At 38.7% G+C, this 16,754-nt stretch overlaps 1 protein-coding gene across 7 annotated transcripts in view; it reads right to left on the bottom strand.

Moving 5' to 3' along the window:
* The window catches only part of mark2b (MAP/microtubule affinity-regulating kinase 2b), a 52,069-nt gene that overhangs the window by 14,820 nt on the left and 20,495 nt on the right, over nucleotides 1–16,754 (bottom strand). For 6 of the 7 annotated variants that reach the window (XM_056753424.1, XM_056753432.1, XM_056753454.1 and 3 more), the window contains 13 exons: nucleotides 15,118–15,291; nucleotides 14,554–14,607; nucleotides 12,354–12,402; nucleotides 11,151–11,216; nucleotides 10,839–10,909; nucleotides 8,506–8,562; nucleotides 5,367–5,603; nucleotides 4,593–4,712; nucleotides 4,275–4,377; nucleotides 4,055–4,167; nucleotides 3,813–3,951; nucleotides 3,568–3,707; nucleotides 2,050–2,138 (listed from right to left, as the gene is read on the bottom strand). In XM_056753424.1, the coding sequence (XP_056609402.1) occupies nucleotides 2,050–2,138; nucleotides 3,568–3,707; nucleotides 3,813–3,951; nucleotides 4,055–4,167; nucleotides 4,275–4,377; nucleotides 4,593–4,712; nucleotides 5,367–5,603; nucleotides 8,506–8,562; nucleotides 10,839–10,909; nucleotides 11,151–11,216; nucleotides 12,354–12,402; nucleotides 14,554–14,607; nucleotides 15,118–15,291 (1,412 nt within the window). The remainder of the gene's footprint in view (nucleotides 1–2,049; nucleotides 2,139–3,567; nucleotides 3,708–3,812; nucleotides 3,952–4,054; nucleotides 4,168–4,274; nucleotides 4,378–4,592; nucleotides 4,713–5,366; nucleotides 5,604–8,505; nucleotides 8,563–10,838; nucleotides 10,910–11,150; nucleotides 11,217–12,353; nucleotides 12,403–14,553; nucleotides 14,608–15,117; nucleotides 15,292–16,754) is intronic. The other variant, XM_056753439.1, reaches the window with a different exon arrangement.

Consider the following 16,754-nt stretch of genomic DNA (forward strand, 5'->3'; position numbering starts at 1 on the left):
CAAAATGCTTACCCGGATGCGAAAAACGCTGAAAATGTGATTGACACAAAGTGAGGTCGTATTTATTTTTTAACGTGCGGAAATTTCGGACTCAATGTGCGATTGGCTTGAGTCTGGTTCTACAAAATGAAATGAAAGCAGAAGTGGACAGTACTTAAGGGGTAATTCACCCAAAAATGCAATTTGTCTGGGGAACACTTAAGAAGATTTTTTTTTTTAAATGTGTCATTGGTTTTGTGTTCAAGTCAATGGGGGCAATGTTGCTTGTGTACCAAATTTTTGAAAATATCTTTTGTGTTCCTCAGACGATTCATATTTTTTATTTTCGAGTGAACAACTCCTTCAAACCCAAGTACATTCTGCAGTATCTGTACTTGATTAAAATGTTTTTACTTTGTTAAAATGTTACTTAACTACATTAAGAAGCATATATCATACCTTTTTTACACCACTGCATTTAATAAATGCATGCTTTTAAACCTGTAATACTTTCACATAAGTATTTTTGCACAGTGTTACTTGATTGTTAAAAGGTAAAAAAAACATTTAAAATGTCTTTTTGTAATGTACACTCTTAAAACAGTTGTGTCAAAAACAACCCATTTTGTGTTTAGTTCAGGACAACACAATAATGTTTTGTTCTTAACTGAACACATTCTCTGTGTTAACACGTTTTGTGTTACTTTTACACATCTTGACATAATGTGTTAAATAAGATTACAAATACAATGTTTTAAAATTAACACATCCATGTTAAGAGTGTAGTGAGGTAAAAAGTACGAAAAATGGTTTATAATGTAGTGAAGTAAAGCTTTTTGAAAGTAAAAACACTAATAACTTACAAATACTTGAAAAAAGTTCTTCAGCCATTAAAAATACTACTGTCCACGTCTGCATAAAAGTATAACACTTTTTGCAAAACAAATCACAAATCTCCAATCGTGCTTTAATGTTCTTCAACTTCCTATTTAGACATGCATTTTAAGATGTTATATTATGACGAATAGTAACGCAGAATGGCATTTAAAAGGACATATCTACTATTTCAACTGCACATGTTTGTTATTCTTTGTGTAACTGCTGTAACCCAAGTCAATTTCTACACTGATGGGTTGATTCTTTACAGCCTATTGTTCAGCATCAACAAAAACAATAGTTGAGTCATTGTGGCGCATTAATGTGAAAGACTGGACACTTAAATTTTACTTTAAAATGTCTCAATCTTTTCCAACCCAAATACTAGGACCTAGTGTGAACAAGCCTTCCGTATGTCTAATGGCACAGGGGCTTCTACACTAGAATCTGTGAATTCAGAGGAAACCATCTTTGTTCAACATGACTCCAGTAGGCAGAAAGCTCTTAATAAAAGCATGTCATGCATAAGCATTATGAATACAGTCATTACACAATCCAGTGCAATGTGTGGCATGAAGCATATGCATGTATCCTCAGCAGGTTATGTTAGTCAGAGAGGGGTTATATGGTTAGTGTGGAGGTGCAGTGGAGGAAGCCAGAGAGTTTGTGGTGATTAAGGGGTGGGTTTGGTGAGAAGATGCGGACTGATGGGGGTTATATGAGGTTGGGATGATGCTGGTTGATATTATAATGTTATGCCGGCGAAAAGGGTTAGGGTATGTGTCTGTGGCTACCAAAGGGGTTTAAAGGCAAGAGATTTGATTGTGTGTAGTTGTGTGTGAATTTGAATGAAACAGTTCTCGATAATTCAAATCAAAAAGTCTCATTATTCCTTTCGCAATCCAGGGTGACACGTTATTCAGGCAGGATTGTGTCTTTCTGTGGATCAAAAGCATGCCAGCCTGGTCATGAAGGTAATGGCTAACAGCACAGAGACAGCGGCAGACTGACCATGTCTGTATGGGGATGCATAACGGTGTACATTTTGTGACTGATTTTGTCGGTGATCTTATTTGGATATGTGCTTGCGGTAAAGTACTTTGAAAGGTACAGAAAAACCCTTTTTCTCAAACGAAAGTTTTTTGTTCTTTGCCATTTTTAGATGTATTATCTTGGATGTATATCTGGATGTACCTGTCTTTTCCATTCTGCACTCCTAGAGTAGCTCTCTCAGAAATGGGTGAGTTTCTGCTCCGGCTTGTGCCCGTGGACAAGATACTATTCTGAAATCACAAATACAGACACACATAAAAACATTAAAATCAACAGAAAATTATAAGATGTAAGGAGACTACTTTAGGAGTCGTTTTGTTTTGCCTTTCAGAATATATATATATCGAAATATCCTTATACAAGCTCAGTTTACTTGAGATGCAAAAAATGTGCAAGATAATATCTTTATCTTAATAATCTTACAGAGAGCCATTAAAGTTGTTTTATTCTATTGAACAAACACTACCGATCAAAAGTTTGGGATTACTTGACAAAAATGTAGAAAACTAAAACAAAAAATGGATAACTTGGATAAAATAATGAATAAAAAGCAGCCAATAAGAGTCGAGCATAGATGGAAATCCTTCAATACAGTTTAAAAAGCGTTCCACGTTGAGACATCAAGAAGCTGGCTTAAAAAATGCAAAGAAAATGATTTAGCAAATTGTATTCCAATGGTGACTACTTTGAAGGTGCTTTGAAAAAATATAGTTCATTTATTTTGAATGCTTTTAGTCACAACATAATTCCAACAGTTACAAATGTATTATTCCATGGATTTGATGAGTTTACTATTATTCTAAAATGTGGAAGAAATATAAATAAAGAATGAGTGAGTGATCCCAAACTTTTGACCTGTAGTGTAAATCTTAAAAAAGTTTCCTTAATTTATGGTTAAAACTGAAGTACTGGACAGTGGGGTAAGAAAAAGATAATTAAATTTTCTGTTAACCTCTGTAATTTTTTGTATGTTGTATATTTGTTAGTTTTTATTTATAAAGGTTTCGACACATTTTTTAGTTAATAATTAATTTATATTATATAAGCATATCTAGAGAACAAGATTTAATTCATGTTCACCAGACTGACTGTAAACAGACTGTAAACCCTGTATGAATGTTTAATGGGAAATTAGAAACAAATACATGTTTCCTCTTTTTTACTAAACGGATGTACGGCCATCCAACTCATTGGGCACTATTAAAAATCCCAGTTTTGCACTTTGTATGAAGTACAAAAAAAAGAAAGTGGAGACCTACACATCTACAAATATTTGCCTTTTTGGCAAACCCAGAAACTCAAAACTCTAAGTTTGCTTTCGCAATGTGTAAACGGAAATCTCTGAAGCGTTTCACAGAAATAACCCAAGACAAGCCAAGAACAATGGACATGCAAAACTTCTCCCAGTCAGAGGGAGAACACTTCAACACTGGGCAAGACCTCTCAGCCATCTGCTACTTAAGAAAAATCATTGTGAAACACAAACGTCTATCCAGGAACAGAAGCAACAGTTTTAATAATATGTTCTTCAAGCACAAGGATATCCTGCAGAACATGACCTGAAAAAGTTGAACATGGCCAGCTTTATTGAAATGAACATTACTTGCACATATAAGATCAAACATACTCTTAAGCAAACCTATGCATCACTGAACTTACAGTAGAGGGTGTGGAGCTCTTTTTGCGTTCGCTGGGCACGACGGGACTGGGCGGAACTTTGGTGGAGCTACTTGAACCTTTCCTCACAGAATCCTCACCTCCAGCCTTGTTTTCTCCCTGAGACCTTTTCGAGTATGAGCCTGATGAGCAGAATGACAGAAGAAAAAGAACGACAACGTATGTAAGGATTTAGATAAAGTGCTTTGTGAGAGATTTTAATTCACAAAACCTGCAAATCAACGCACCCTGATCCGTCGATCTTCTGATCGGCTTCTGAGTGGATGACACGCTGCGCTGTACCTTATGGGGGGAAGACTGGGCGTTACTGTTTGTGAGGTCACTTCCTGGGCGTGGATTTAGAGACAAGATGACACCCTCATCGAGCTGAAAATGTTCAAACACGCATGAGAAAAAAGAGGTTGACAGCTGATGAGAAATCACAGACAGATTTTGCTGAAGTGAGGTAAGTGTGTACGTTTACAAATACCTCAGAATTCCTAAAGTCAAGAAGCAGGTAGGTTGCCATGACTTCATTGTATTTTTGGGTGACGAGGGACTCCTGTATTTCCTCTTGAAAGAAACCCATCTGAAGCATTATATCTGCATGGGCAACACACATACATACATCATGTAAATAAGACTCATTCTGAGATATCATCATGACAATGTCGGAAAACATTTAATTTAGACCAATGTGTCATACACACCTGTCCTCCTGGGGTCTTTGTAGTCGGGTTGGGGTTCAATATAGGGCTTTAACTCTTCTTCGTCAAAACCTACATTCATCCAGCGATCCTTCATGATCTGCTGCTGAGACAAAAACAGACACGCAGAAAGAGAACCACAACGATTGTTAAAGATAACATGACTACATCTGAACTATTAGAACGACAGGTTGGGCTGCTAGCTGAAAGACTGACGGTTTAAATCCTGCAATAAGCATAAAATTAAAGATAATGTCTGTGTCTAGTGCTTCAGTTTACATTCAGATATCAAATTAGTCCATACGGTTAAATCAAGCTCACCTCCAAACTTCCTCTCTTGGTGGGGTTGAGGATGAGGAATTTCTTCAGGAGGTTCTCACAATCTGTGGACATGTAGAAAGGAATCCTGTACTTTCCCCTTAACACACGCTCTCGCAACTCCTGTGTCAGAGAAAGAAAACAATAAGAATAGGCATGTGACCAATTTTACAAACAAGACTAGTTGACATACAGTGTAATGGTGGAATTTTGTTGCATTTAATAGTCAGATAACTGTCATCAAGATCAACACTTTCCATCTCCATGTAGTATTTTTGTATTAAAATGCAATTGTATTCAAAAAAGATATCTACCATATTAAATTACACGCCTTATGAAAATGTATATGCAGAATATATAATTAAATCTAATAAAAATAATAATACTTGTATAATAATAATCTTTTTGCTATTAGCGTAATACAATAATATTTGCATTATTAAAAAGATCAATAAATTCTTTGTTAACGCAGGGGATGCATTCTGAATCTCGACTTTTTGATGCAAAGCTACAGTAATTTTTTAAGAAATAAACAAATATATTATTTAGGATAATTCACTGTATTGAGCATGGTAACAATATATTTAATCAGAATCACAATATTTGAATGACTATATTAATATTAAATATTGAATAACATTAAATACAAGCACACGTATAAATGAGACAAAGCAAAAACTAAAAAGCACACTTATTAAAAAAATATCAAACAACTGAAAGAGAAATGACTGTATGAAACACCATAAAAACAGGCACTTACTCTCGTCTCTGCCATACCTTTAAGTTCTGTCCATCAAAAGGTAGCGAGCCGCTCACTAGTGTGTAGAGTATGACCCCGAGACTCCACACATCCACCTCCGGCCCGTCATACTTTTTTCCTTGGAACAGTTCAGGGGCGGCATACGGTGGGCTCCCGCAGAACGTGTCTAGCTTATTGCCTACTGTAAACTCATTACTGAAGCCAAAGTCAGCAATCTTGATGTTCATGTCAGCATCCAGCAAAAGATTCTCAGCCTAAGGAGAGAGAAAGAATGGAGTGATAAGGATGTATGCTTTTAGATGTCACACAGCTTTGAAAAAGAGGGACGACGCTTTAAATAAAGAATAAGATTCAGCAGTCACAGTCTCACACAATAAGAAATACACACATGACCCACATCTCGTTTTGAATTTAAACACACTGAATTTCAGAACAGAACTGCCTCTTTCTCTTCCTCCAGTGTGTCTATCCAACTTTCCTAATGAGTTCCCTTATGTGTGGATCTGTAAGGTGCGTGTGAATCTGTAAGGCATGTGTGTGTTTGTGTTGAGACTCGCCCTCTGAACTGCCACTCAAGATCTCTACACACCAACTTCAGATAAACAGGGAGGCTGTGTTGCCTAGCAACAGATGTGTGGTGCCAACTGGGCTCAGTTTGCAGAGTTAAATATTACTCAGCCAACAGAGCCAAACTTTAACAACGACACACACACACACACGGCAACAAAGAAATGGACGGATGAGGCATGAACAGAGTGTACATCTGACAATTGTGCTATTATACCATCCCTCAGCAGATAGAATTTAGCCGTGTTGCCCTTTGATAAATCTTATCTGGGTGTTCGCTGCTTTCTTGAAGCTTCATGTCAGAGGCTTTAAACAATCACATTTCACAGACATCTTGAAAGACTACATTTTGTTTTTGCAGAGTAATAAAGTTTAAAGGGATAGTTCAGCCAAGAATTAAAAGACTGTCATAATTTATTCACGCTATTCAAAATCTGTATATGACACTTTCTTCATTGAAACCTAAAAGAAGCTAGTTTGAGAAATGTCTCAGTGGTTTTGTGTCCATAAAATAGAAGTCAATGAGGCCAATGTTGTTTGGTTAAGGCGGACATTCCCCACAATCGCATTTTTCTAACTTTTGTAAGCGAGTAATATTGCTCTAATAGCATTAACAATACCTGCTAAAGGAAAAAGCTCAAAGTTCAGTGACAATCGAGTTATGGTCTTTAAGACAATTCACTTTCAAGGACTACAAAGAATGGCTGGAAGTGACTACAGCCCTCTACTTCGCGGGTACATGATGTCACTATTCCATGTGCTTTTAATAACCTCCGCCATAAGGAAAACACCAAAAAAGGGCCGAGGCCTTGCTCAGAGAAGAGAAAGAGCCGCTGGATTAGTGTTCGGTTATCAGAGATTGTAAACATTAAACTGAGCTACGGGCTAAACTACTTTCACTTTCATCACAGTCCTACAGCAGGTAAGAATTCAGCTACACACATTCTAAAATAACCAACGGTCAAATAACAGCTTTCATGATTTTAACATTGGCTGGGAAAGCTCTTCTCTGTAATACACTGATATTGTGTGTGTGCTCATACCTCTGTCTTACACACGTCTATGAAACGTCCTCTGAAGTCCTGCTTACAGTCTCCTAGTCAATCTGCTTGCTTTATTATCCAAACCGGGTCCAATATAAAAAGGCAAAACTAACGCTTCTGTTATTAGTGATAATATAACCGGACTGATGCCATTCGGTCCGGTGTCATTTCCCTCGCCATAGTAGAAAAATAGGTGATCTCTGACAAAGATTGACGTGTGCGTATGCACTAGCAGACCTCCGTTACACTTTGACCGATCCGCGTGTTTTTAACTGATGGTGTGAAGTTGACGCCATTGTTACGGTTTATTGCTGAAAGCAGAAGCTTATGAATTCACGTGCATTGAGAGGGGGACCGACCAATCACAACAGCTTGAGTAGCACAAATCGCTGATATGGTATGGGTGGGACATCTTCACACACACACTCTAATTGGGGAACCAATCACGATAGGCCTGGTCAGCTTTACTAGTCAGAGCGTTTCGTAAGGCGGGACTTTAAAGAAACCGGAAGAAATACAGTCGTTTAGTGAGAAGAGAGACAGCAGTGGACGATAGACTTGAAATATGTGAAATTAAAAGGGTTTTTTGAAACTAGAAACATGAACATTCATTGTTAAACACCCCAAAAATCAAAGCTTCAAAAAACATCGGCCTTTAATACCATTCTTCAAAAAAAAGAAGAAAGTAAGTCACGGGTAATGATGCATTTTCATTTTTAGTTCAACTAATAAACATGTTATAGAATACAGCATAATCATTTAAATATTATTTAATTTTTGTTATATAATTAAAACCATTACATCCCACCTTTTATGAATATCTATTTTGACAACATGATGTCATGTGAATCAGACACAAAGTAACACTTTCAGATTCTTTCATGTCTTGTTGGCTGATTTATTTAAAGCATCAAGCTTTTGAAGGTTAACAGTTTGCAATGAAACTTTTATTCTCATGCTGCTGTTGCTGACAAACAGCAAGGACAACACAAAGATGCCTTGTCTTTTCTGGCATTGCTGGGTGTTTCTCTCACATGAAGTCTCATCAGGATCAACTTGCTCTTCAGCTACAAAATATCTTTTGCCTGTGGTGCCGGTGCAACAATCAACACGGCTGAAACTGCCGCATGAGAAATACGATCTAGAGCCTGAAAGCCAACCCTTAACAGCCAGAAACCTCTGTAGCCATAAAGGTGTGGTCTAGCGGTTTACACACACATATACACAGATTCATCACACATCTGAAAAAGTAAGTGCTTTATTATTTGTGGTTCTACTATCAAGTCAATATGTCTAACCTTGTTGTATTGTAATCAATACAACTCAAGTACTGCGGTGCCATTACTTGGACATCTGTGTCTGTGTCAGACAGATCACTTTATTCTAAACCTATCTGGAACCATGTTTTAAAGATAAAATAAGATGGTTGTGATTTAACATGTTTTAAAGTAACATGTCACTGTAACTGTGATTTGGATAAATTAACGTGATTTCTTCCCCTGAACTTCTGTAAAGAACTTTAATGACAGGAACATAAGAGCCTCACCTTGAGATCTCTGTGTACAATGCACTTCTGATGGCAATACTGCACAGCAGACGCAATCTGGAGAGATAGAAACAGAAGGTGAGGTGAGTATTCAGGACAGTAAGTGAAGTCGGCACTTTAATTCAGTTGCTCTATCAGTGATTAAGCTGCAGAATTAATGAGCGCACACACAAATGCACAAGCACACACACATTAATACCACAGTAGATGTCTGAACCATAGCTTGTCACATACAGTGGGTGCGGAAAGTATTCAGACGCCCTTCAATTTTTCACTCTTTGTTATATTACAGTCATTTGCTAAAATCATTCAAGTTCATTTTTTCCTCAATATACACACAGCACCCCATATTGACAGAAAAACAGAATTGTTGACATTTTTGTAGATTTATTAAAAAAGAAAAACTGAAGTATCACATGCTCCTAAGTATTCAGACCCTTTGCTGTGACACTATATTTATATATTTAACTCAGGTGCTGTCCATTTCTTCTGATCATCCTTGAGATGGTTCTACACCTTCATTTGAGTCCAGCTGTGTTTGATTATACTGATTGGACTTGATTAGGAAAGCCACACACCTGTCTATATAAGACCTTACAGCTCACAGTGCATGTCAGAGCAAATGAGAATCATAAGGTCAAAGGAACTTCCTGAAGAGCTCAGAGACAGAATTGTGGCAAGACACAGGTCTGGCCAAGGTTACAAAAAAATTCTGCTGCACTTAAGGTTACTAAGAGCACAGTGGCCTCCATAATCCTTAAATGGAAGACGTTTGGGACGACCAGAACCCTTCCTAGAGCTGGCCGTCTGGCCAAACTGAGCTATCGGGGGTGAAGAGTCTTAGTGATAGAGGTAAAGAAGAACCCAAAGATCACTGTGGCTGAGCTCCAGAGATGCATTCGGGAGATAGGAGAAAGTCAACCATCACTGCAGCCCTCCAGCAGTCGGGGCTTTATGGCAGAGTGGCCTGACGGAAGCCTCTCCTCAGTGCAAGACACATGAAATCCTGCATGGAGTTTGCTAAAAAACACCTGAAGGACTCCAAGATGGTGACAAATAAGATTCTCTGGTGTGATGAGACCTTAATTCTAAGCGGTATGTGTGGGGAAAACCAGGCACTGCTCATCACCTGTCCAATACAGTCCCAACAGTGAAGCATGATGGTGGCAGCATCATGCTGTGGGGGTGTTTTTCAGCTGGAAGGACAGGACGACTGGTTGCAATCTAGGCACAGAAGAATGTGGCCAAGTACAGGCATATCCTGGACGAAACCTTCTCCAGAGTGCTTTGGACCTCAGCCTGGCCCGAAGGTTTACCTTACAACAAGACAATGACCCCAAGCACACAGCCATAATAACGAAGGAGTGGCTTCACAACAACTCTGTAACTGTTCTTGAATGGCCCAGCCAGAGCCCTGACCTAAACCCAATTGAGCATCTCTGGAGAGACCTAAAAATGGCTGTCCACCAACGTTTACCATCCAACCTGACAGAACTGGAGAGGATCTGCTAGGAGGAATGGCAGAGGATCCCCAAATCCAGGTGTGAAAAACTTTTAGCATCTTTCCCAAAATGTATTTTCTACATCCCTAATGACCATCATTAAAGTACCAGGGGAACATACCACACACCAGGGCTGTTTAACTGCACATAGCCCTGGTGCAGCTAGAGAAGTTTAACATTTTGGTGAACAGGCCAAACAGTTTATGTCTGTTGTCCTCTTTAAAAAAAAACACAGGTGCAGTTTATCACACGAATAGGCAGGTAACTGACAAACGAAATTAATGTTAAATTCAGATGGATAAATTAGGGCCAGAAGGGCCATATCATTTTTAGTTTACATAAACTAGTTTTCATTTTTCTAAGTTCTGTTCTATACAAAAGTAATATATTTGTCCACAAAAAAAATGCAGTAGTATTCAATACTATAGCATTTATTATGGTAAACTGCAGTAAAAGTCCTAGATACAATAGTATTTTGGAATCCTACAATAGTATACTACAGCTTTACAACAGTTTATCAATTCACTACAAGGGTACTACAATTATCTATAGCGTATACTACAGATTCTTTGTCATCTTATTGTTCAGGTTAATGGGACTTTTATTTTGACAGGTCAATGACAATGATAGTCAAAAGTGCCCCAGAACTGTTTGCTCTCCTACATTCTTCAAAACATATTCTTTTGTGTTCAACAAACAAGAAATGGATGAACTAGAAATGAATAAAACATTTTTCCTACTAAAGTTATTTGTTTTCAAGTTTATCGTACAGACGAAAAAACTTTGACTTTAACACTGTAACATGACTCACTCACATGTGCTCACACTCACCTGTCTGAATTTGGCACGCGCTTCCTTTTCTTTCATCCTCCCGTGTGCAACAAGGTAATCGAACACCTCACCTTAAAAATGGAAAAGGGGAACACAACAGAGCAGAACATGACAAAGAAGTTGTTACAGGTGAAGAGAGGGTGATACATTAAAGAAAAGGGGAACAGAAAGATTAGTAGACAAAGAACAAAAGAGAAAAGGGAAGATATAAGAACATGACCACAGCGGTGTCTGAAAGTGATGTGAAGAGAATGTTTGTCAATTCTTGACTTGATTGACAGCTGACAGTTCACATTCTTGTAACCCGCTCACCTCCACTGGCGTATTCCATGACTAAGTACAACGTCTTCTCTGTCTCGATCACCTCAAATAACTTCACTGAGGAGAGAAGAAAAGAGAGAGAGTTCACCACAAATCAAAAAATGAACACTAAAATAAATATTTTAATGTGCTTGCAAAAAATATCAAAGTCTGACTGTAAATTAAAAAAAAGTGAAATGAATTTGAACAAATTACACTTTGAAATCATATTGCTGTCCCAACAGGTTTGCATTGTTATACTTTTGTGTCATTTCATTGGTGTAAGCAAGCCTTCACACAAATCAAATTCTGTAGGGGTAAAACATCCCCAAAACTGATGAGAAAAACTACATAGAGGGTGTTACTGCTGTATGGACACCCATAAGGCACAGGAATATTACCCCATGAGAAACCCTGTGTGATTTATGAATGAAAGCAGCAGTGATAAATACATCTCTGCTCAAACAAGGCGCTGCAGGCTTTGCTGTAAATGTTGTGAAACGTCATATCTATCTCCAGCAGCCGAGCGGATCAAAACCAAAGTTTAGCTCTAAATATTACATTTACAAACTGAATGGAGTATGAGATTCACAAGCAAGCAGCTCGAGAAGATTTTCTTTTTCTTTTCAACAAAGTCACTCAAAAAAGGCAACTACTGTTTGACAATGTTATGAATTAAATACAAAATCCCCACTTTGTCTGTCATCACTGAAAGATCAAGGAGTGTTTCAGAGTTATCAGACTCTGCCGTTGAACAGAGAGAGCGAAAGCTCTGCATTTGGACTGATTTCTCTTTCTCTCTCTCTTTCTTGTGCTTCATCCTCAAAGGGGGCAGGTCTCTCCTTTCATATTTCAGCTCTGTGCTTTGATATTTATGAGCACACGCTGAGCGCTAATGAGCTAGCGCTTCCATCAAGACCGCGAGTCCCTAACCGCGACAAACACAGTTCGGTTCATCAGCATCATTTTACTCGTGTGTAAGTTTGTGCAAGTCTGCCGTGAGTGATCGCATATCATCCCACAGCAAACCTTTCATGGCCAGTGACATCAAACCTTTATGAATGCTGATCTCTGCAATTTTAGCAAACTGACGTGGACTGGTCAATACCAATTATTTATGTTAAACGCTGAACAAAATAATGACATAATTATATAAAGCTATTGCATACAGTGGTAAAGCCGGTTTGGATAGAGGCGAAACTCTGGGTCACTCACCGATGTTTGGGTGATTCAGAAGCTTCATGATTCTAACTTCTCTAAAAAGCTGTGAAAACAAAGAGAAGAGAGTTTGAGAAGCTCATTGGATACCTGATTTCTGAAACTGATAGTGAGTTCCAACTGCCTCAAGGCATCAGTGTTTTTTTCACATACAAAAGTCCAGGGCAGACTCCGTAAACAGACACTCATGTGAAATGTTCCATTACATTTAACCCAAACATGACGGCATCATACAACATTCATTTACATTCTGCAAATGATGAAATCAATAGGAAGGACTTCTTTATATGTAGAAATATCACCAACTTCGCAAACAGTCTTTGAATTCTTGCAGATTTGCGTTTCCAAGTCTGTATTTCTAGCGCATTTTAGGGTGTTTTCACACCTGGAATGTTTGGTTTGACTAAAATGAACTCTGGTATGATTGTTTGGTCCTGTTTATTTGGGTAAATGTAAACGCTGCCTTCCGATCCCTGGTGCAAGGTTTGAATGAAATCCAAACATGGACCAAAGGCATGTACTTTAAACGGACGAAAAACAAGAAGAGATAAGATGCGAGCGTAAAGATCACACAGTTTGGTAATATATAGAGCAGTGGTCTCTAACGTGGTGCCAGCGGAACTTTGTGAGGTGCCCGCCAAGTTCAGGTCTCAAAAAATAAAAGCTGCACATGAATGCTTGGGACGATGCCGATTGGGCGAGTGCTGCATCATCATGAGTGTGTCTTTAAGCTTCACCAAAGTGCAAAAATATTTCAAAGAGAACTCTATTTCATGCCTGTGAATTTGATGTGCGTTCTGTGTGCAGAAATATCACATAAATCGGAAAGACATGTTATCATATGAAATATTTGTTTAACAATGTGAATGGTGCTCTGGCGAGACAGGTCCAGATTCACAAGGAGAGCTCTGCACAGAATGCACTGCGCTTGAGTGGGGTTTTGGCGAACAATTTCTGATTAGAATAAGTAATGGCGTCTTAAAGAGATGACATAATTCCAAAGAAGGTAAAAAAATTGCCCCTATTTAACAAATGTAAACAGTTCAAAATAAAACGCATGTGTGACAGTATGCTGAATCTGCTTATTAGCACTTAAAGTGAAGATAGGATTAATCTACATTTAAATTAATATCGAATATATGCAGTGTTATTTTACATTAGATTATTTTATTCAATTACTGTATGAACAATTTTGTATAACATTAAAATAATATATGTGAATGGTTAAGGTGGTAGACTATAATTAAGGGGAAATTGACTGTTACATAAAACAAAAGGATTAAATGTAACATAACCATAAAAGTTAAGTAAAACGAAAGAATAATGCTTTGCATTATGTATCGCACAGTTTAAAGTATTTTATTTTTATTTCCAACAAGTAGCCCTCTGGATGATTTTATCTCTTCAGGTAGCCCTCGCTTACAAAAAGGTTGGAGACTTGTGATATAGAGTGTTTATTAGATCTGCGTCTGTGTTTATGATGGAAGAATTCCTGGTGCAGGCATACACTGAGCAAGTATAAATCCGCGGTCACACTTTTCGTTCCATTAACTTGCATGCATTTGCATGCGAATGCGTCAGACCGGAAACGCAAGCCCATCCAAAGATATTTTGCATTTCGCTGTGTAGCCATGTTGAAGTTTGGTGAACTCTGGCCTGCAAATTCCCGTCACATGAGTGCGTGAGACAAATAGAAGATGAAAATGGATGATGAAAGGTAAGTTCTGTATCGCAATATACATCATAAAAGCAGTCCAATCACGGTTTCTACTTTATACATATGTTGTTAGGTTTAGTAACTTTAGGTTCCTTGTTAAAATGCCAGTGTGAACGCAAGCTAACCAAGACTACATTTATTTTTTTCTTTCAAATGCTTACAAATGCTTATGTACCGCAACAACCTGTGATTACATATTAACATAACTGGACTTACATCACATTAACATTATGCCAGAAGCAACAGCAGTGATGCATTAACTACATTTTATTAATGACCTCTATTATGGTGCAGCAGTTCTAGCAAAAAGTTTCACTGATGTATTCAATATTTCGTGGTCAGTGTCAGTCTGTATGAGTGTTTTGGGGGAGGTAAAGGAGGAACTATTCATTCCCGTCGGAGGAAATCCTTCAGCCTCTCTTCCTGTAATTACTCATATCTCCACACAGATATACAGATAAAGATGATCTGCAGACTCACTTTTTGAAGACTAGTAGAGTTGAGCTGTGTCTTGTCTATGATTTTCACCGCTACCTGAAAACAAGAGCACAAGCGAATCTTTACACGACTCTCTCGGTCACATTTTTGCTGTTATGAAATTTTTAAAAAGAACATCACCACATCATCACACATACTACAAAAATGACTATAAATGCAGTTACATCTACGAAGAAATACATCCTGTGGACAACTGATAATCTAGTTGCCTTATTTCTTTACAGAACTGAATTGCACAATGACCCCCTAACAAGTGTACTGTGACTCGGGATAAGCATTAGCTAAATAACCTATTTGTTATGACCTACTAAATAATGGTGGATGACCAATATTAAATTAGCGCTGTTAGTCATGTGAACATGAAAACTATATTAGAGGGGTTTGAGCATGTACTGTAGACCAGTTTGACAAACACAAGACTGTTTCAAGGTTCAATGTGTTTATCATCCATAGATAATACTTCTCAGACTTGACAAACCAGATCCACAAAACACAACACTTTACAATCTTTAAAAAGAGACACAGATACACAAGTGGTCAAGTTACCTCTTTACCGGTGAGGACATGTCGGGCCAGTTTAACTTTGGCAAAGTTGCCCTTGCCGATGGTCTTCAGCAGTCTGTAATTGCCTATGTGGGGCTGCTCTTCGGTTGTTGTCGCAACCAAACTCCGACATCGTGGCACGCTAGAACGCCCTCCACCTTTGGCATCGGAATGGGTCTGAGGAAACAGGAAACAGACATATGAAGATACAGATCATATATGACAAAAAACTTCTAGTAACAAGCAAAGATGTTTCAAGGTTTTTCACCCCCTGGCTCTTAAAGAGCCGCAATCCCAGAACATGCACTTTTAAGTGTTTATCCAGCACAAATTGAGTCGCCAGTGTGTATGCAGAAACACCCTGTAACTATACAAATCTATCTATTCTTATTTTTGTAATCTTAAAACCATAACAGTGACACAAAACAGGCTGTTGGGGATCCCCTAACCATTGATTTACGCCGGACCATGATCGGTCGCAGACTCCGCCTTATGAGCAGGTAGCTCCACCTTTTGCCAGAGACACACTGTCAACCCCTTCCAGGCAAGAGTAGATGTAGCCACTAGCCAGCGACAAAAATGTCTAAGAAACAACAAGTGTGTGCTGTTGTTGGATGAAAAATGGAACTTAGAAGTAGGCCGGGAGGAGACCTTTCCGACGAGCCCAAGTTTGGCCCGCTGCGACCTCGGGGGAACGTTGTTATTAACGATCGAAAGTCCCGGGTAGGATGCCGAGAACTCCGCTTCAGGGCACTTTTTTGGGATCGACAAACAAACATCCGCCGGTCCGTATCTCCGGTCAGGAAAGACTTAGAGAAACAAGCCAGGACTCGTTGGAAAAGTCTCCACCGGGGCATTCGAATGATGCAGCCCACGAGTCGATGCGAAACCTAGGTCGGGAGCTAGAGATCCCGGTAACCAGAAAGAATGAAAAATCTAAGCTCTCGGAACCAATGGCCTGTCAGTATAGCATGGGTTTTGCCAAAAAAAAAAAAAATACTCCAGAGTGAACGGTATCATCTGTTTGTGATCAAGCTTCATCTCTGGAAGAACTAAGTATTACACATAGTTTTAAATCGCCTTTCTTAAATAATGTGTTAAGCACATTCGCGGCTAAACCTGAGACTTTACAGTGGTCCAGAGACCGGTGTTAAGTCGTAACGTTAGTGGTAAAACGCATACCGGCCGTCGGTTCAGATGACTTGTGACCGACATCATTTCTTTGAAGCTTATTACAACGAAAGAAAGTTATGGCAGTGTCTTTCTCGGTGAGTTCAGTGTTTTCTTTTATGTCCTGAGTGCGACAAGACTTAAGGGCTGGTTATACTCGACGCAGTCGCTAGTTCGCCTGGGTGTGCGCACCAAATATGGCGTCATCGCGGTGTTCGCTTTGGGTGAGCGCGTGCTCATTTCGCGTGGCGGCGTGCACAATAATTCTTGTGACTCGAGCCAACAGTTCGCGCGGCGCCGCAGTCAACATGAAAGCTTTGAAGAGATTTTGCCTCAACATGTACGACTGTACAGACATCTTTAATCATCAGTGTGTCTGTTTTATATTGTATTCAGAATAAAACAATATTTATAAACATTGCTCTTTTGAACTGTTCTTATATCATCTTATTTTATATAACAAAGACATC

The sequence above is a fragment of the Triplophysa dalaica genome, chromosome 1 (assembly GCF_015846415.1).
Source record: "Triplophysa dalaica isolate WHDGS20190420 chromosome 1, ASM1584641v1, whole genome shotgun sequence".
Lineage (NCBI taxonomy): Eukaryota > Metazoa > Chordata > Actinopteri > Cypriniformes > Nemacheilidae > Triplophysa > Triplophysa dalaica.